Below are 19,684 nucleotides of genomic sequence, written 5' to 3' on the forward strand. Positions count from 1 at the left end.
GGCCAACAGAATAGACATATGTGCGCTTGACTGACCCTCTCCACCAGTGCCAGTCGAAGCTCATATGGAGCTCTAAGCAAACTGCCCCCCACTAAATGTCTGTGTGTGTGTGTGTGTGTGTGTGTGTGTGTGTGTGTGTATATATATATATATATATATATATATATATATATATATATATATATATATATATATATATATATATATATATATATATATATATATAATGTATACATGAATGTTTTATATATAATGAATACATGAATGTTTTAATCCAGGGGTATTAAAAACCACATTTTTCATATCAACTGGATTCCGAATTGCATCCTGTAATCGTAATGATTGTAAACGAAAATAATGCAATATCTATTATTCACCAGCTTTGCACTGTAGTTGTGTCCGATGCATAATCATAACTCTGAAAATAAAGATGTTCCTAAAATTTCATTTTGTCCCATAAATAGCATAATGTAGTGCGTGTTCAGTAATTTAATCAATGCTCACGCTGTCTGCGACGGACTCCAGACTCTCCCCCTCGCGAAACTTTCCGGGATATTATCAGGTTGAAAGAGGAATAATCAACTTTTGAAGAAAATGAAGTTTCAGCATAAATTATTACGTCCATTGATCGTTGATTGTTTGAAGTTTAATTTAGAATGTAATAATTTACCAGAACACAAGCACTTGCACCACCATTAAAACTAACAAAAATGTAGGTTTACTTTCTCTTATATGAAAGAGACAAAATATTAATTATATTTATCGTTACGCAATGCTATGCCTGAGAAGAATGTTACGACCATAGATCAAAAAATTGATTGTTATTTAATGACGATACTTTGGTTTCAACCAGTGTGGGTATTTGACACGGACTGCCCGGTGGATCGTATACCGTCATTGTTTCAATCACAAGAAGAAGAAGAAGAAGAAGAAGAAGAAGAAGAAGAAGAAGAAGAAGAAGAAGAAGAAGAAGAAGAAGAAGACTGGCATCATATTACTAAAATTTGGGATTTAGGGCTACCTCCGCCCCCCAGAGGCAGAACATTCCCAAACATGCATTTCGTTAACTACCATTCTTGGTGGACCACACGCGAATCTTTCCTAGAAAAGCTTAATATGCTACTGTTTTGGGGTGGGTGCAGACATCCAAAGAGCGTTGTGACTGCATACAGGGCGGCGGCAGCCTGGCCCATCTAATCTGACTCGGGGAATCAGATTCCAGCGTGTTCCGTTGTAATACAACGTACGGGTTGTATTAACACAGCGTGCACACACCGATATCTATGTGTTCATTCTGATATCATATTAGCCGTTATTCTGCAGTATATATAATGACGTTACGGGTCATTTTTAACGTAATGCTGAACCATTGATGGAAGACGCATCTTTCCGGGAACATCTGAAATAAGACATCCGACCACTGACCTGTAATATTAGATGTTCTTTGATTTAAGGTTCATACTTGTTTTCTTAGTGTCCTGTACAGTTTTTGCTCGAATACTTACTTGATGCACTTATTACGGGTCATTTATTATAGAAACCCAGCCTATATAGCAGGTCTCACACAGAAGTTGGCTCCTCGACGGCTGTAAGCCTATGATATACATATTATCTGCCTCCTATTACGGCGCTTTGGACAAAAGCAACCGTGAAATAAATTCACGTAAATGTAAAGTAAATATCCCTCACACTTAATCAAAGGTGTAGTATGTCTTAAGACCCAGATGAAATCAGGCTCTCGTAACATGATTCCTTTTATGAATTATGATTATTATAATTTGACGTAATATGCCAAGTATGTTCCATCTCTATATTTTCAGTGATTTTCAGGAAAATCTGATCTCATTATTGTAATTTGTTCGTCTTCTTAACGTATTGACACTAATGGCTGGAATAAAGGTAGTGACGCAAACCGCGCCAACAGGTGCTTTTCACAGCTCAGGATAAATAAAAGGCGACCCTCCTTCCATCCAGTCCCAGCGAACATCAGGCGTACGCAAACCAGAATGGAAACGGTCTCCCAGGAATACACATTTTGAAAGTCTTATTTTATGCAGATAATATATTTATGTTTAAGAGATAATCAGACCCTAAAGATTAAACTTTCCTAGTTCTGAATTTTTCTTCGACGGACCAGCTAAAGATCACACAAGGTGAGTTTGAGATGCCAATTTTTCTTTTTTTTTCTTTTTTTTACTAATAACAAGAATACTTAAAGATTTGCAGAAAATTATTCCGATACACAAACTTTGTGATTCAGTGTACAATTCTCTACAATTCTCAGTGTCTCTTGATATTACTACTTTTCATGATGATATTCACTGAAGGAAACACTCGACTGAGCTTCGTCTTCCTTTCTCACTTCCGTAGATGCAGAAGTCTGTCGGTGTTGTTTGCGTTTTCCTTGTCTTTTGCGCAACGCTGTCGGAGACTATCGGATTAGTGATTGCGGTATGATCAATATTACAATACTTTCATGCTGTCATCTACTTATAAGAACAGCAATAATCGCAATATAAAGTACTATTCATAACCAAGAAATTATTAAGCTATAGATCATTTAAATTTTCAAACAGGCCTGCTAAAGTTTACTACTTTGCTTTGGAAAGAAAAAAAAATTGCATTTAATTGGTTGTATTTGAATATCTCCGTATTCAGTCTTAAAATAATGCACAAGTAGGGGGTGGTTTAAGAAGTGCCACAAAAATAAATTGATCCGAAAGCAAAGATTTTAAAACTAAAGCTCTGTGGAGATTGATTATTTGATTCCCTCATGCCAGGCCAAAGAGAAGCGAGGCTGGACCCTGAACAGCGCTGGCTATCTCCTTGGTCCCCGTGAGTACCTCAGCGAGTACATGACCTGCTATTTGCAGACAGTTGCTGTTTGTGTCTTCTCCTCTCATTAAAATCATTCAGCAATTTGATTTTTATTCTTTATATATATATTTTCAGTGATTTTTTTGCATGAGCTTTTTTCCCCAAGAATGCCCGTCTACTTACATTTTTTTTAAATGGACAGTTGCCTATGGAGCCTAGCTGGAAGTGTCCTCATTTCTCTCCTGTATTTATTTTTCACGTGTATCTATGTGAAAAGTGAACTTCCCACTGTGCACAATTACTCTTCCCATGGTGCAGTAGAATCAGTCTTTTAATGACTCTGCTGCTGACCGTAAAGGAAACAGAACATTTACAGAGGTGCAGTGCTGCCAGCTGGAATTGCGGACACTGTAGGAGTGCAGTTTATCCGAATTCTTTATAAAAGCAATTTTCTTTTAAGAGTTAAGTCCAGAGGATACCATGTCGATATCTTGTTTTCTGATAAAGATTATAAATATATAGCCAAACTGCGAGAAATGGGAATAAAGCGTGGTTTTGCGTGAATGAGGTTTTATGTTATGACCAGCAATTGAGACAAACAGCCAGCCAATGTCACTGGGAGAAAATGTGTAAAAAAAATCACAAGAACTGCCGTCGCTGCTTCCCAGTGGAGCACATTTCCAGTAACCTCCAGGGAAGATGACTTTTGCACTTGAGCATCTGAATCGGCTCGGTCTCAGCCTTCGCAAAGGACTGAAACGTGTTTTTTTTTTCTCATAAAAGGCTAAAAATACTAACCGGAGTAAGTGTTTAAAGCCCAGGACAAACGCAATCATCCCTTTGTTTCAGGTCGTATTGAGCACCTAATACAGATTAAGGATACTCCCAGTGCAAGGGGGAGAGAGGAGCTGCTTGGTGAATGTAAGATGCTCCTGCAGGTCGCTTGAAGTCAACAGAGAATCTGTTCCATGATGCGCTGCTTTCTGTGTCTGTACTTTAGTGTGTGTGGCCTGTGTGACATGGAGCCGGTGAATCACAGCCCAAAGCCCTTAGGGGTAAATTAACAGAGATGGGCGTCTAGAACACACTGATGCATAGTACACCCCCTGTATATTTTAAAATGGCTTTAATGTTTAGGTTACCTTTGTGAATGCATACCTCTGACAGCTCTTATAATAAGGTAAACCATCATATTGTTTGAACCAGAAAAAGCATTTAGAGCTGGAGGGGAAACATTCGCATTTGGTGGTGCATTAAAACAACAGCTATGTGACTGATAAAGACATTATTTAGCGTTACTGGTACTTAATCTCTGTAATTCACTGTCCTAATCTGGATGTTGAGGACCTCACAATCAAAGGGGCTTAAACTGGGGGGTTACAGATTACAACTTCAGAATCCGTCGATGTTCAGTAGCAGGCAGGTGAGGATTTGCCCGAAAGCGTAAGTCCTAGTTTGTGAAATAAGGATGCAGAGACGACCACAGTTGTCTGGTTTCCTGCAAACCTTTGTGTCTTTATGTGTCCATCAGGAGTGTGAGGTGCAGGTGGGCCTTGATGTCGGGTTTGCAGTCCTCTCCTGTTCCGTCTGCCCAGTTCACCTCAGTGGAGCCTTTTTGCTTCTACTTATGTGTGAAATCCTTCCTCCACACCCTCTGTCTGCTTCTGACGTTTCCCTGCATCCTCAATCCCGCGTCTGTCGAACACGCAGTCTGAACGCTTTTCTTTGACTCAAGGCCTGCAGGTTGCTTTGCCCCCCCCCCCTTTTCCCTAAAATGCTGTCTGAGAGTCATGGGTGCACGGATAGAGCAGAGGAATGGGGGGGAGGTGGGGAGAGAGGTGGTGTCACCAGGTGGACCAGGTGTATTATCTGTGGCTCTCTTTTGTGGACAGATGCGATCGACAGCCACAGAGGCCTCAGCGACAAGCACGGCTTAGCGGGGAAGAGGGACCTGCTCACGGAGGACGACTTCAAATCAGGTGAATGTCATGGGAAAGAGTATGTGCTGAAGGACAGCTATGACATCATTCATGTGAGATTATAGGCCAATATTTATGGTCATTTTGTGACCTGTTTCTACAGGACCTTTGAGAATAGCAAATGAGAATGAAATACACACCATCATTGACTTCTTATCCTACCTGAGGCTGAAAGGTACGATCACCGCACCTTCATCACTATTGTCATCATATTTCAGTGCGTGTGGAAAAATTCCATAAGTTCATATTTTACTACCAGTACTGTGACTTTCCAGATTTAACAAATGGCAATTACACAGTAACCAGTTTGGTTTGCCTTCCATCACAGAAAGGATGGCAGCGGTACTGTACATGTTGTTCTGCATGCAGATACATGCAAAACCACTAGTACTTCTAGCATGAACTTAGTGAACATCTAAGAACAGGAAGCAACAGTGGCAGCCTGCGCAAGATCACATTGCTGATATTTTAACCGCCTTCATCCGACACATTTACCATAACCTATTTAATCATAAAGCTACCTTTCTACTTGTAAAACAGTCACCAACCGGCTTGCTCCTTTTCCTCTTTCAGAAATGGGAGCCCTTGATAACTTGCCCTCCTCGCTCACATCAGATGAGCTGGGTCAGCCCTAATCTGGTGCCAACCTGTACATAGCTACACCGGACCTCGGATTTCACTGCTTGGCTCCACGCCGTCTGTTCGGTCCTCTTCCTTTCATAGTAAATGCTGCTGGTTCCTTCACTACCGTCTCTATTACCATACAGAGACAGTTTTATTGATTTATTTTTCTTCGGTTGATGCAAAGGTTGAAACATCAATAAAACTACTTAACAGCACTGCCTCCTTCCACTGCTTTTTTTTCCCCCCAACATTTTTACAAAAAAGGTAAACAATCCCAGAATATCCTCTGAATATCGAGCCAGTTTAATTTATTTCACAATTGCAGGCACAGCATTAAAGTAGGTTACAATAAAGAGGAATTTAGGATGCGCACAGAATATTCCCAGCGGAAATGTCACCAAGGCAGTGTTTTCCCTGTGTAGTCCAGATATCCTCCGTGATCCTTTTCAGACAATCCAGCAAGCACACTCAGGATTGAAGAAGCACTCTCCTCCACACTCAGGTCAGCCTAGAGGAGAATAAACCCACAACCACACAGAATACCCAGATAGGCTGTGAATTATGCCAAAGGTCCTGATGCTCACTAAAGAGGATCCACACAGCAAAACGTTTCAAAAGAGCATCCATCACTCACTTGTGGCCCCCCCATGTCAGTGCGCACCCAGCCCGGGTGGACGGCCACGCAGAGAATTCCCTCCGACTCCAGATCTACGGCTAGACACCTCGTCACCATGTTCAAGGCTGCCTGTGTCAGGAACCACATCAGAAATGAGCAGGTTCTGATCAGCTTAAGAATATTTGTATGGCTCCATTGCAAAATGCTTCACTTAATACCCTCTACACAGAAAAACGTAATTTTGCTATATAAAGATTCCCTAGATCCATAGAATTAAAGTTACTAAAATCTCCGGACCTTAGGACCCTTTGACACTGTTGGCCATCGTATTAAAACAAACATCAAAAGTCACAATTCATTCAAGCTTAGCAAGCAGACGAAAGCCTCAGATCTGCTTCTGGACGGTTAAGAACTCGCCTTGGACGCCTTATAGGGATACCACTTAAATTCTGCCAAAGGTCCCAGAACTGAGCCAAAGTTGAGTTGGATGGAACCAAGAACAGTGGACATGTTGATCACAGCAGCCCTGTGGATCCCCATCCCAGAGCCACGCGTTGCAGCTGCTCGCAGAAGCGGTAGAAAGGCCTGCAATAGGAAAAAAACAGCCTTAAAAATCGGAAAATGAACTGACAAGAAAATACCATTAACGACTTTTGGTGGAGACAGAACTGTTCAGTTCATTAGGTGTTGGGAAATTAAAACGTCTGTCCATATTAAAACAGGCCATTTAGTACATTTTCGGTTCAATACGCACAATGAAATGAATGGAGACATTTATGGACAGGCAGAATCTAAATGTACAGCACAGAGAACATTATGGTAATTGTAGCTGATTTGGTTTTGGCTGATGCTGGTTGGCTATTGGCAGTTTGGGAACATTTTGGTTTTCCAATAAATTACACGAGCACTAGAGAAAGTAGTTAAGACCAAAACTGTTGGCTCTGTTATACTGACCTGGATATATTGCTGGAAATACATCCAACGTGCTAACTCATGAGACGGAATCATTCAAGTGTGTGTACGACCGGAACAAGGCAAAAACGGCCACTGAAAGTTAGTCTCCCAGTGGCATTAAAGGTGCTTCTGCCGGGAAATTCAGACCAGGCGGAAAAACTATAAGGCTACAAGGATGTTTATAACTACAGATGTGTGACCATATTCAGTAGCAGAGAACACGGAATTTAAACAGGATGTAGTTCAGCACATTTATCTTTACAAGTGCAAATAAGTATGTCTTAGTTTTATTATTCATAAATGTATTATTATTATTCATTCATTTATTATTTATTATTGTTTCATTAACTTTGGATTACGGCTGTTTCTTACTATTTTTAATTACTACAAGCAAACATATCAAAACAAAGTTTTCCCTGCTATACTGAAATTGCACCAAACAGTGAATTTTATGTACCACCACACCCCTAGTCACCAACCTAACTGCATCTCTCTGACCTACATAAGGAAACCGTTACGATACAGAGAACGCAAGTGGGATTCAAATCCACAACCATGGAGGTGTGAGACCACAGGGCTACCCACAGATCCACTGTCACACAAAACATATATCTATTAATAGTGTATTCTAAAATTTCCAGAGGATCATACAACTCTTTACCTTAGTGACCATGAGAGGGGCCACAGTGTTAATTTCATATGTCTTCAGCATCTCCTCAGCTGTCACCATTTCCAGGTTCATAGTCTTGCCGATGGCTGCATTGTTTATAAGGCAGTTCAGCCCCTCGGCCCCCAACAGAGATGATGCCTCCTCAACGGCAGCATCTATACTGGCTTGACTGGTCACATCTTAGAGGACGATAAGTCTCACGTTCATTACATTCTTAGTGACTAAATAACAGACACAGAAATCTTAGTGAATCAAATATCAGTATAAAAATACAATAGTCTGTTAAAAATGTACACTAAACAACAAAAACAAGGATATTGCAAATGTCAATTCCTGAGCATGCATAATGAGCGGCACACTTTGTACTATTTCCACTTGTTAAGCAATTACACTCAGTGACAAAATAAAGTTAAGCACCCAGAAGTAATGGTCTGATTTGGATGTAATCTGGGACATGTGCAGGCCAGCGATGGGTATGTAAATGATTCGATTTCGACGTCTAGTCACCAGACACAGAGGACGCCTCGTAGACGCATTAGGCAGCATTACCAGACCTTGAGGGAGTTGGATAGGGGTCGCATTGCGGGTTTGCATGAGGTCGAGTGGTCGTATCATACAATTGCCTGGCATGTGGCTCATGTACATGTCAGTCGCCCGATGCTGGAACCAATGGGTATGCAAGGGCACCCACACACGTCGCGAAGGTTCCGGTCGCCCAAGACAGACCACACCAAGGGTCGTATTGTGCAACAAGCATTACAGAACCCCATGACATCTGTGGCCTGCCATCCAACGACTGGCATCAACTGAACTACGGGTTCACCATCTCATACGTAGGCTGCTGTTAACACCAGTGCAGATGTCTGCATTCGGAGTGGTGCTGTAACCGGCAGGCATAGACCGATAGTGTGTTGTACTGTATACATGTTCAGCAATGAATCTCGGTTCTGCATTACCACAGATGACCGTTGTGTGCACAAATGGCGGTGCAGAGGGGATAGGACCAATCCTGCCAACGTTGACCAGCGTTAATCCTGGCATCATGGGGAACCAGGATGACTTTAGGTCATCTCTGGTAGTAATTGGGAGGGGGGACCCTGATGGCACAGCCCTACATTAGTGATATCCTGCGTCCGCATGCCTTACCCCTCCTGAGACAAGCACCATGCTACCAGCTTTGAACAAGACAACACCCGTCCACACACAGCACACGCGTCTATGAACTGTCGGCGTCATGCTGAGGACCTCCCCTGGCCAGCCAGGTCCCCCGATCTTTCCCCAGCCAATCATGTGAGGGATCAGCTTAAACGTCAAGGAAGACCCAGCGCCAATCTGCAGGATCTTGAGGGCCACTTACAACAGCTGTGGGCCGACTTGCCGCAGGAGAGGATACAACGGCTGTACGACTCCCTTCCGCAACGAATTGCCGCATGGATCCAGGCGGGGGTGGGGGGATGAGGGGGTGCTACACCCTACTGACATGGGACCAGCAGTGTATCCATACTGCCAACTGAGTTGCCCATTTGATCTGATATTATAATCATTGAGAATCGTTGACCTTTTACCACATGCAGATTCATTTAATTTCTACCACTCCATCTGGATGCTTAACTTTTTTTGTCACTGAGTGCATTTACTTTGCGATCTCTTGTATCAATTATCCGATTGAAACTACTACAACAGCTATTAATGCATGTATAAAATGAATAATTAAGTGCAAGAAAGGAAGAAGTGCAAGAAATGCAGTTCAAGACATTTAACTATCCGGTAAATTCAACTATCCTTTGGGTCCTGCCTTTGCCAGAACTTTTATGTTGGAAGTAGCGGTTTATAAAAGTAAAAAGAAGGGAAATCATAGCGGGTGCAGCACAGAAGTGCAGTGGTTTGCACGGTTATCTCACACCTCTGGGTCTCTGCCAGGGTTCCATGTACATGGAGTTTACATGTTTTCCCTGTGTCATCGTGGGGTTACCTTCTGACACTCCGGTTCCTTCCCCACAGTCCAAAAACATTCTGAGGTTAACTGGAGCTACCAAATTGCCCACAGGTGTGTGAGTGAATCGTGTGCAACTGTGTACTGTGATGGGTTGACGCCCCATCCTGGGTTGTTCCCTGCCTTGTGCCCGTAGCCGCCCGCGACCCTGAATGGGACAATCAGTTGGATGAATGGATGGATATCAATAGCATCTTTTTTCAGGATAGTACGAGTGCCGATGCACCACTTGCGCCATCTGCTGGCAGGATCTACTTACCAAGATTTACAACATGGACGCCTGAGGACTCCTTAGCAACTCTTTGAAGTTCCTAAAAATCTCCAAAAAAAAAAACGTAATTCAAGACACATTTATCCAGGTTGCGTGAAGCGATCAAATATCGACCTAGTATACCATACGAAATGAATGCTTATATGAAATATTACTCCGTGTCTTATTTAGATGACCGCAAACGTCACAGGGTCAGTCCGTGACAAATCAACCAATGTCCAGAAAAGTTCTATGGGCATCATTCCTGATTTTGATGAAAAGTTCCCTTCCTGAAAGTTTTATTGAAAAATTCTGATGCAGTCCAAAGTTATGGCCCTTTCAAATTTGGGTGCCACGCCCGTTTTTTGCACTCGCAAATCGCGCATATAATTTGTAAGGGTTTTCAGGAGACCATATCTTCATTTCTAAGCATGCTAGAGAGCTGAAAATATAACTATCTCAACTCAACTCCTTCAAAATCAGGAATGATGCCCATGGAGCCCCTGGTTGATTTGGCATGGACTAATCCCACATTCTATTGTCAAATTCCCCTGTTATAAATATGCCGTGAGAAACGGGACCCACCAGAAACAGGTCATCTTGTTGATCTTTCTAGCTAAAAATAAAGCGGTTAAATCATAGAGTCTAGAAAAAAAAACACTATCATTACCCTTCTGAGCATGATCAATTACACAACAGCAATGATCTGTATGTTAGAAAAAGAGTAAAGTACCTCTGCAGCCGCTGGGTTACGGGCAGTCGCGATAATTAGCGCCGGTCTTTCGGTCTTTTTAGCTAAATCTTTAACTATTTGCAGACCGATGCCCCTGCTCGCCCCGGTTACCAGCACTGACCGACACCCGCTTAATACTCCGCTCATCATTAGAGTTATGGTGCGTTCGCAGTGTTGCCAACTATTTTCAATGGAAAGTAGCTAAAGTCTGCTCGAAAAGTCGCCAAATGTCGCTAGATGACGTCATGCGTGTATTTGCATATTGATGACGTAATTACGTCGTATTTGCATTCTGCCTGTTTTCCCTAATCCTTCCTCACGTGTCCAATATAAAACTGTTATCAATTACGTTACATATTTTCTGTCAGACAACACAACGGAACTTATTAACCAGCAGTTACATCCTCTGCAATGGAATAAGAAGAAAAAATAAATAAATAAGAAAAAATAAGAAGAAACGGTCAAATTAAATAGTTTTGTTTCAAGCAAAAGAGAAGCAGGTAAGTGATTGGTCCGTGGCAACACCGTTTGCACATGCGCAGCTCATTCACATCTATGTCAGCTGCCGTGCAGTAATGGGAATATGCTGCTTATTTCAGCCGGACCTAGCGCTCACTGATCAGAGCAGACACAGGGAGATGAGTAACTGTACCGGGAAAGCAAGACCTCACGCTTACAGGACAGTACTGGCGACATTTGGAAGGTTGCTAAGGTTTGTCCAAAAGTCGCTAGGCGCTTTTTTGAAAAAAAGTCGTCAAGAGGGTCTGAAAAGTCGCTAAATCTAGAGACAAAGTCACTAAGTTGGTAACACTACGCGTTCGATTATTTCTCCCCAACTCGGAACTCGGAAGAAAACGTCACGATAAACGTCACTTTCCATCAGAAATACGCCTCTTTTATGACGTTGATGTCGGACAGATCATGGACGGATTATGGGTTGTGTGGGCCCCTGGGCAAAACGTTCGCGAGGGCCCCCCCCACTACCACCACCACAATTCAAGGGTCCTTGGCAGCCAAACGCCCTCCGTATAGGGTCAGGGGCCCTTGTAGGCAGAGGATCAAAGAATGTAGGCCCTCTAAAATAGACAAACGAAAATACATTGTTGATAAGCGTTGCAAATTGTTTTGGGCTAGGGGCCCCACGGGCCCCCTGCACCCCAAGGGCCCCTGGGCAGCGGCCCCGCTGGCCCGGTCCGTAATCCGTCCCTGGGACAGATTATACCATGAACACGTTGAACTCGCAATGCAGAGAAATATTATTTTAATATTATTAAATAATATAATATTGCATTAACTACAGAATAATGAGAAAATGTTGGAATTACAATTTAAGCGTGTTTTATAAAATCGGCTTCATTACTGCCCACAAGCCACAGCTGTTGCGGCGTGATTTATTACGAAAGTCGGGCGCAGAGACCCGTGTTTGGGGGGCGACGGACAAGGGTTCATACCACAAGAAAAACTAATCAACTCAGAAGGTTCGTTCTGTGATGCAAAAGCGATTCTATTTTTCAACGGGAGGGGAACATAATGCAGAAACGAGATTACATTATATTTATTTTACTTGTACCTCTGACCAAAGCGATGTACAAGTGAGGCAAATAGCACATTACAAACATACAAGGTGAAATGAAATAGACCTGAATATATAATGTACAGTTAAACAAACCGGACGCGTGATTTTAACAGATTTTTGAACTGCTCATCTTGTCAACCCTTATTTGTCACTGACCCATATACATAAAGTGCAAGGACTGTAAACAAGACAAGTTCAACACATGGGGGGGGGGGGGCGGGAGAATATTAGCTAATACATATAAATAGATAAACATACACTGACGATACGGTGGCAACACCGATCTTGATCTTAAAAACTGAATAAATAAATTAAATACAACAATTGTAGCAATACCACAGATGTAGGAAAAGGTGCTGCACTGGACAATGTCCACTGGACATTGACTTATGTGACTAGTGTTGGTGGTAATCCAGGTTTATAATGTGGCCGGTAAAGAGGTCAGAGTCTTGAATGGCTTTGGGGAAAAAGCTGACGTAGAAGCTGGCAGAGAAGCTTCGATGGTCCTGTACCTTCTGCTAGATGTGAGGGGAACAAAGTGAGAGTATGAAGGGCAGGAGGGGTCTTGTGGATGTAGAGCTCAAGGAGAGTGTCCTCCATGCAGAGTGGAGGGGTCCTGATCATTTTTACAGCTGCCTTAACTATCTGTTGTAGGGTCTTGTGCTCAGTGGCATCGCTGTTCCCAAACCAGGCAGTGATGCAGTTGGTCAGGACTCAGACTCACTGGTTCCACTGTAGAACATGGTGATAGCCTTGAAACACTTTGGGATGATCACCTGGCTGAGGAATATGTTGAAGATGTCTATGAGGACACCTGTCAGCTGGTCCGCACATTCTGAGCACTCAGCCAGGTACGTTTTCTGGTCCAGCAGCTTTATGTGGGTTTGCTTTCAGCAAAGTTCTCCTTACGCCAGCTGTGGACAAACACAGCACCTGTTATTAAGGAGGGGGGGGGGTGGTCTTCCTCACAGGCATGTTGTTCAAGGCATAGAATTAGAACAGACCTTCACGTCCACCATCAGTGCCTGACCTCACAAATGCTCTTCTGGATGAATGGGCAAAAATTCCCACAGACACACTCCACAATCCTGTGGAAAGACTTCCCAGAGGAGTGGCAGCAGTTATAGCTGCAAAGGGGGGCGGGGGGCAACTCCGTATTAATGCCAATGGATTTAGAATGGGGTGTCATAAAAGTTCCTGTAGGTGTAATGGCTAATTGTGCCTTTACTATTGTCCATATCGGGTATAGGCCTATATTAAAAATAAGTATTTTACTAAAACAAGCATCACGTGTACTTCGCTTTGGACAAGCACATCTGTTAAATACAGTAGACGCAACGTAATCTCCTTTATTGCTTTATGAATTGTACAGTCGCATTTGCGGTGGACCGTCCACGACTTTTGAGCCCAAGTGCGCGGCCTGCAAAAGCCATCTCCGCTCCGACCCCTGTGACGAAAATTACGCCATAACAGCGGTAAGCTGTGGCTCGTCCGCAGTAATGAACCAGCCTTTATAAATCACGCATACAGAGCAATATTATTATTTTCTTTGCAATACATTGCGAGTGCGGTGTGTGCCTAGTACAGCTCTAATGATGAGCGGAGCATTAAGCGGGTGTCGGTCAGTGCTGGTAACCGGGGCGAGCAGGGGCATCGGTCTGCAAATAGTTAAAGATTTGGCTAAAAAGACCGAAAGACCGGCGCTAATTATCGCGACTGCCCGTAGCCCAGCGGCTGCAGAGGTACCTTAGTCTTTCTCTAACATACAGATCATCACTGTTGTGTAATTGATCATGCTCAGAAGAGTAATGATAATGTTTTTTCTAGACTATATTGTTTTCTAGTGGGTTCAGTTTGTCACAGCGTATTTATAGCAGGTGAATTTGGAATTAGAATGTGACGTTTGGGTCATCACGGAGTAGTATTTCATACAAGCATTCATTTCGTATGGGATACTAGGTCGATATTTGATCGCCTCACGCAACCTGGATAAATGTATCTTGAATTACTATATATATATTTTTAGGAACTTCAAAGAGTTGCTAAGGAGTCCTCAGGCGTCCATGTTGTAACACTTGGTAAGTTGATCCTGCCAGCAGATGGCGCAAGTGGTGCATCGGCACTCGTATTATGCCGAAAAAGGGTAATCAATAGCTTCCCTCTCTTTTTTTTTTTTTTAGCTGTTCTTTCTAGCCTAAGTGAAAGATCTCGTAAACAAACGAAGCTGTAACCGGGGCCCTGATGCATAGTTAAAATTTCCCAAAGTTACTCTGGAAAAACCCTGCACTATAAAATTGACCTTAATCCTCGTATAGACATATTAAAAGTATTATAAATCGAATTATCGATACAACACAAGAAATCGCCAGAAATGGCGGAACAAGTGGAAAGGCGACTGAAGCGTGCAACTCCGTAGGCATCCTTAGGAACTTGCATTTTTATCGCGCAGTGCTTTTTCTTTTTATTGTACGTTTTTAATACATTTTCACCAAAAATGAAATGAATGTTATCGTCCTCTAAGATGTAACCAGTCAAGCCAGTATAGATGCTGCCGTTGAGGAGGTGTCATCTCTGTTGGGGGCCGAGGGGCTGAACTGCCTCATAAACAATGCAGCCGTCCACAAGGCCACTGACCTCGAAATGGTGACAGCTGAGGAGATGCTGAAGACATTTGAATGTAACACTGTGGCCCCTCTCATGGTCACTAAGGTAAAGTTGTGTGGGCCTCTGGGCACTTAAATCCTGAATAACTGAGTTGTTTATGTGTGGTTTTTTTTTTTCCCTCTTTGCAGCAATGGGTGTGTGTGGCACTGTTTTCATACTTCCATGGTTGGGGGATTTGAATCCCACCAATATTCTCTGTATGGAATTTCCATATTCTCTGTGTGACGAATGTCCAGAGATGCGATCAAGCTGACTCATTTCTGAGCTGCTTGTGATTGACTGCCATCCCATCGAAGGTGTTTTTGTTCCTTATGCTCAGTGTACTGACAGATGTTTGTTCTCAAACTCCCCCACACCTTTATGAACTGGACAACTCTCTTCACCAAAAGTTGATAGTAGTTTATTTCTGGGTGCTTTTTTTTCTTTCCTGTTGAAGGCCTTTTTGCCGCTTCTGCGAGCAGCTGCGACACGTGGCTCTGGGATGGGGATCCACAGGGCTGCTGTGATCAATGTGTCCTCCAGTCTCGGATCTGTTGAGTTGAACTGCGGAGCTCTGGAATTGAAGTGTTATCCCTACAGGGCCTCCAAGGTGAGCCTGTTAGAATCAGATCTGTCTCTCGGCCGTCTGCTCGACTTTAACGAATTGCCTCGTTTTGATGTGCTATGGGCTGAGTTTGTTCTAATACAAGGATGTGCTTTAAAACGGCGCATGAGATTATAATCAACCTTGGTTTTCAAATGGTAAACCCCATGAACATATAATACATATATAATCGTTACAGGCTATTGATAACATGGCATGGTAACAAATCCAATTTTTAAAGATTTGCTTTGATAACGGTTTTGAGTCATGGCTTGTGTTCAAAATCAGTCCCTGTTCCAGAAGTGCCACAATATGTAGTGCATTCACTCTTCTGTACTGCAGCTTGGATTCTCAATGGCAAATCTCACTCCAGGCTGAACATGTACCATAATGCAATGCAAAGGGGACCACTGTTGTCAATTGGCTACTTGTAATTCAAACAAGATGGCCAAAGAGCAATTTATTATGCAAATGTAGGCTTTTCTAAAAACAAAAATCAAAAGAATACTAATGATCTCAGACCCTGATGTTTCAGTTTTGAATCTGTATTAATCATGAACAGTCATGAAATGGGGTGACATCCACATTCTTGCATATTCTGAATTTTGCTTTTTGAAAATATCAGGACTTGGTGAAATAAGACTAATTACCTATCAAGTAAATTTCCTTTCTATGAAAGGAACTTTTGAGGGAATTAATTGCTTGCAATGCAAAGTGCAACATTTTATGGTACCAGTGATCACTGAAGATGACAGTTGTAAATATTTAGTGTTAAACAAAATGCTCACGTCCATATTCTCCTTTATCCCTTTGCTTTTTATAAAGGTCAGCATCTTAAGCAGAGTTTCACCAGTTCCCTATATAGTAAATTGCAATATTCCATACATAGAAATGAATCGGAGTAAACCATTTCAGAACACAGGTTCTGATCAGCTTAATATTTCTGCTTTGTCTCACTTCTGATGTGGTTCCTGACACAGGCAGCCTTGAACATGGTGACGAGGTGTCTAGCCGTAGATCTGGAGTCGGAGGGAATTCTCTGCGTGGCCGTCCACCCGGGCTGGGTGCGCACTGACATGGGGGGGCCACGGGTGAGTAATGGATTCTCTTTTGATGCGTTTTGCTGTGTGGATCCTCTTTAGTGAGCATCAGGACCGTCTGCATAATCCACACCCTTATATTCTGTGTACTGTACTATTATTTGTAGGGTGAGCTGAGTGTGGAAGAAAGTGCTTCTTCAATCCTGAGTGTGCTTGCTGGATTGTCTGAAAAGGATCACGGAGGATATCTGGACTACACAGGGAAAACACTGCCTTGGTGACATTTCCGCTGGGAATATTCTGTGTGCCTCCTTCATATTGCTATCCGGCTGTAAATGTCCAGTTCTGAAATAAATGACTCGCTAGATATTCATTTGACTTCTGTGATTATTCATACTTTCTAAATAAATGCCAAAAAAAAAAAAATATATGGCAAAGCCATGGTCCATCAGGTAGCACTGACTAGCTTTGACGTTTCTACTTCTCCAGCTAACGGGGAACATTCCCAGGCCCTAAGGTAGCGTTGTGTGAAGGAATGCTCAGTCGGCAGAGAATGTAATGCTGATTTCCACGTTGTATGCTTCAACTAAGGATCTGTCAATGTTGGCAAAACTTCCTCAACACCCTTTTAACGCAGTTAATGTTGAAATGGCTTTATTATGAAACACACCCCCCCCGAGCTGCTTGCCGAAGCGGCAAGTTTGCAGCGCAAGCATAACAGTTGGGTAAACATCAAAAAAAGGATGTAACAAACATCGTTTTTAAATATGTTGGCGTGCTTAATGGGGGGGGGGGGATGAAGGGGAACTGAAAATGACCCTTTTCAGCGCGTTATGAATGCCAGTGCATCATTTTCATCTGCTGGCGTGAAACTTTCAACGTCGACATTCACATGCTCAATAACTCTGAAGTTCTTACAATTGCCAATAACCTGTCATTCTTGTATCCATGTTGCTAGTTGAACTGGCATGGTCAATTGCACGTGTAGTGAATCAAAGATGACCCCTCTCCAAGTGGTACGACGCATGTTGAGTGCAGGTATCCATCACAGAGAAAAAAGTGGCAATGCCTTAAAAATTGTACAAACCTGCCTTGCAGGAAAATAAGCTGCAGGGATGGGCAATACCACCGATTTTATCTCCTGCTTCTTTGATTTCAGTTCATGGTTGACATTGATCTATCCTTTCATTTCCCAAGTGTCTGGGCCTCTTCCCCCCTATGGGTTACCCAACCAGCTAGTAGTTCATACACTGTGGCTTATATGAACATCTAAATGACCAAGTAAAAATACAAGCTGGCAGGTCACAAGCTGCAACCAAGTGCTTCCATGTGACTGAACCTTGAGTTTCTTAGTGTAAGCATGAAGCCCTTATTTCCTGTTTCCTTTAGCAGCAAACTGGTTACCACAACAACACGCAGTGGCTCTTGCCCTGGTCCCAGCAAAGGTAGTGCAGCAACCTGGAGAATTAGGTTAAACATCATGGCTGAAGAGATCCTCAAACGCAACTTACACTAGAACTAACATCAGCTCTGGTGCTGATCTTAAGAGGAATACTTCTTTCTGATCGGCTTGCCGCCACCTGTGATGTTCCTGGGGAACACAACTTCTCCTTCGATTTCATGCACGGTCTGAAGTGGCCCTTCTCACCTCCGGAATGGCGTTTCACTCCATTCGCAGGACCGTGGTGCTTTGGCTGCCACGGAGAGCTGCACTGTCCACTTCCAAGCGTGTTGTGAGGGCTGATCTGTGACTTTGGTCTGCCACCAGTGCCTTTTGTTGTTTTGGTGTTATTCCATTATTACACACTACCTCACCTCACACCTGTCCAGAGTGCTTTCTCGACTCATGTCGTCCAACATGAAAGGCGTATGATCCTATTGTTTTGTGTTGCCTGTCATCCAGTTCTGAGGAGAACTGTAGGATTCTCAAGACCACTCAGCGGAGAAGATAGAGGGGCTAAATATATTGTGGTGAGATCATTTGCCTTTGAATTGTCTTATTAGGTTCTTGTATTGTTGTAGAGTTCTTGCTCCCATGTAACAAGACTGTAATTGGGCTTTCATTGGAAGCTCTTCCTAGCTGCCCTTATGCGTAGTTGGTTCTGATAGCATGTATGTTTGTAATGCGCTATTTGCATGTCCCGAACCAGGAATGGTGACGTTATATTAGCAAAGTAAGTATTGCACCCTTCCCAAGCTGAGGTGCAATCTCTCTGTGGCAGTATCATGGGCATTGTGAGGACCCACTGGTGTTTTATCCATCGCTAATAAGCCATGTGCCTTGCTAGCATTATCTGATGACATTATAGGTCAGGCGTGTCAAACTCCAGTCCTGGGGGGCCGGAACCCTGTGTAGCTTAGTTCTTTCCCTGTTCCACCTCACATTATTCAGCTCAAGACCTATATAGTAATTAGTACAAGGAGTTGAATCAGATGTGTTAAATGAGGGGAAACCCAAAAATGTGCAGGGTTCCACCCCCCCGGGACTGGAGTTTGACACACCTGTTATAGGTGATCTTACAAAGGAACCAGTTTCACCCTCTGAGCTAGCTTTAGAAAATACTATAGTCTTGACATGGTTTACAATGGCTAAGTCAGTAGTATCTTATAAGCATAACATCATACCCTTATCCTCAAGTGCTAAGTGTTGGACTGTTAATATAAGTGGTAACACACTCAACACAGCTCTCCTCCTCACCTCAGCTCACATTGAATGCAGTCCCTTCACTGGGTCGAGGTGAGTGGCAACTTCATAGACTATTAGAGTCTCTTCTTACTGGACCAGCTAGTTTTTTCCTCTTGTTAGGGCACACGGCACACCCACTCACCCACAATTTGATATTTCCAGTTAACCTCACTGTGGGTTTTTTTGGACTGTGGGCAGAAACCACATAACAGCACAAGAAGAACGTGCAAACTCCACACATCTGGAACCCTGGTGGAAACTCGAACCCTGGTTCCAGAAGTGTGAGACGACAACGCTAACCACTGCACCACCATGCCACCCTCAACTTTCTTTCAGTCCTGCTAAATAATTATGTTATGCACTCTGTTATACCATAATAGTAGTAAAATTCTACTGTACTTATATCAGTGAAGTTCTGGAAACCACATCTGCCAGTTTTTTTTTCCCATAAAAACAACAGTAGGAGTAGTGCAGGAAATACCAAATACATGGTAAGAGA

General features: G+C 42.9%; 3 protein-coding genes across 7 annotated transcripts in view; 2 read left to right on the forward strand and 1 right to left on the reverse strand.

Moving 5' to 3' along the window:
• Positions 1-1,986: 1,986 nt before the first annotated feature.
• gal (galanin/GMAP prepropeptide) lies at positions 1,987-5,627 on the forward strand. 4 transcript variants are annotated; one of them, XM_048973333.1, is made up of 7 exons: positions 1,987-2,153; positions 2,371-2,451; positions 2,781-2,835; positions 3,667-3,738; positions 4,710-4,796; positions 4,900-4,971; positions 5,370-5,627. In XM_048973333.1, the coding sequence occupies exons 2-7, from the start codon at positions 2,371-2,373 to the stop codon at positions 5,429-5,431; spliced, it is 429 nt and encodes a 142-aa protein (XP_048829290.1). In that variant the 5' UTR covers positions 1,987-2,153; the 3' UTR covers positions 5,432-5,627. The 4 variants fall into 4 exon arrangements, with proteins under 4 accessions (XP_048829290.1, XP_048829292.1, XP_048829289.1 ...); XM_048973335.1 differs by lacking the exon at positions 3,667-3,738; XM_048973332.1 differs by lacking the exon at positions 5,370-5,627 and having other exon boundaries at positions 4,900-5,046.
• A 75-nt stretch (positions 5,628-5,702) lies between these two features.
• LOC125706587 (C-factor-like) overlaps positions 5,703-19,684 on the reverse strand; it is a 30,393-nt gene continuing 16,411 nt past the window's right edge. Inside the window, exons 1-6 of one of the 2 annotated variants that reach the window (XM_048973327.1) lie at positions 10,637-11,093; positions 9,913-9,964; positions 7,652-7,839; positions 6,454-6,621; positions 6,055-6,165; positions 5,703-5,928 (exon numbers count right to left, since the gene is read on the reverse strand). In XM_048973327.1, coding sequence (XP_048829284.1) covers positions 5,815-5,928; positions 6,055-6,165; positions 6,454-6,621; positions 7,652-7,839; positions 9,913-9,964; positions 10,637-10,786 — 783 coding nt within the window. In that variant the 5' untranslated portion in view covers positions 10,787-11,093 and the 3' untranslated portion in view covers positions 5,703-5,814. Of the gene's footprint in view, positions 5,929-6,054; positions 6,166-6,453; positions 6,622-7,651; positions 7,840-9,912; positions 9,965-10,636; positions 11,094-19,684 lie in introns of those variants that run through there. The other variant, XM_048973328.1, reaches the window with a different exon arrangement.
• On the forward strand, positions 13,743-16,872 carry LOC125706589 (C-factor-like). Its single transcript, XM_048973331.1, has 6 exons — positions 13,743-13,954; positions 14,239-14,290; positions 14,734-14,921; positions 15,313-15,465; positions 16,440-16,550; positions 16,667-16,872. Exons 1-6 carry the CDS (start codon positions 13,805-13,807, stop codon positions 16,778-16,780), a joined length of 768 nt encoding a protein of 255 aa, XP_048829288.1. The 5' UTR covers positions 13,743-13,804; the 3' UTR covers positions 16,781-16,872.

This window comes from Brienomyrus brachyistius, chromosome 13 (assembly GCF_023856365.1).
Source record: "Brienomyrus brachyistius isolate T26 chromosome 13, BBRACH_0.4, whole genome shotgun sequence".
Lineage (NCBI taxonomy): Eukaryota > Metazoa > Chordata > Actinopteri > Osteoglossiformes > Mormyridae > Brienomyrus > Brienomyrus brachyistius.

Excerpts from the sequence above, each read along its gene's own strand:
- gal (XM_048973332.1), top strand. The coding sequence starts at position 2,371 with ATGCAGAAGTCTGTCGGTGTTGTTTGCGTTTTCCTTGTCTTTTGCGCA. Across the intron at positions 2,452-2,780 it reads CTATCGGATTAGTGATTGCG|GCCAAAGAGAAGCGAGGCTG; the intron begins GTATGATCAATA and ends CCCTCATGCCAG. Across the intron at positions 2,836-3,666 it reads TGGCTATCTCCTTGGTCCCC|GTCGTATTGAGCACCTAATA; the intron begins GTGAGTACCTCA and ends CCTTTGTTTCAG.
- LOC125706589 (XM_048973331.1), top strand. The coding sequence starts at position 13,805 with ATGATGAGCGGAGCATTAAGCGGGTGTCGGTCAGTGCTGGTAACCGGG. Across the intron at positions 15,466-16,439 it reads ATCCCTACAGGGCCTCCAAG|GCAGCCTTGAACATGGTGAC; the intron begins GTGAGCCTGTTA and ends TTCCTGACACAG. Across the intron at positions 16,551-16,666 it reads CTGACATGGGGGGGCCACGG|GGTGAGCTGAGTGTGGAAGA; the intron begins GTGAGTAATGGA and ends TATTATTTGTAG.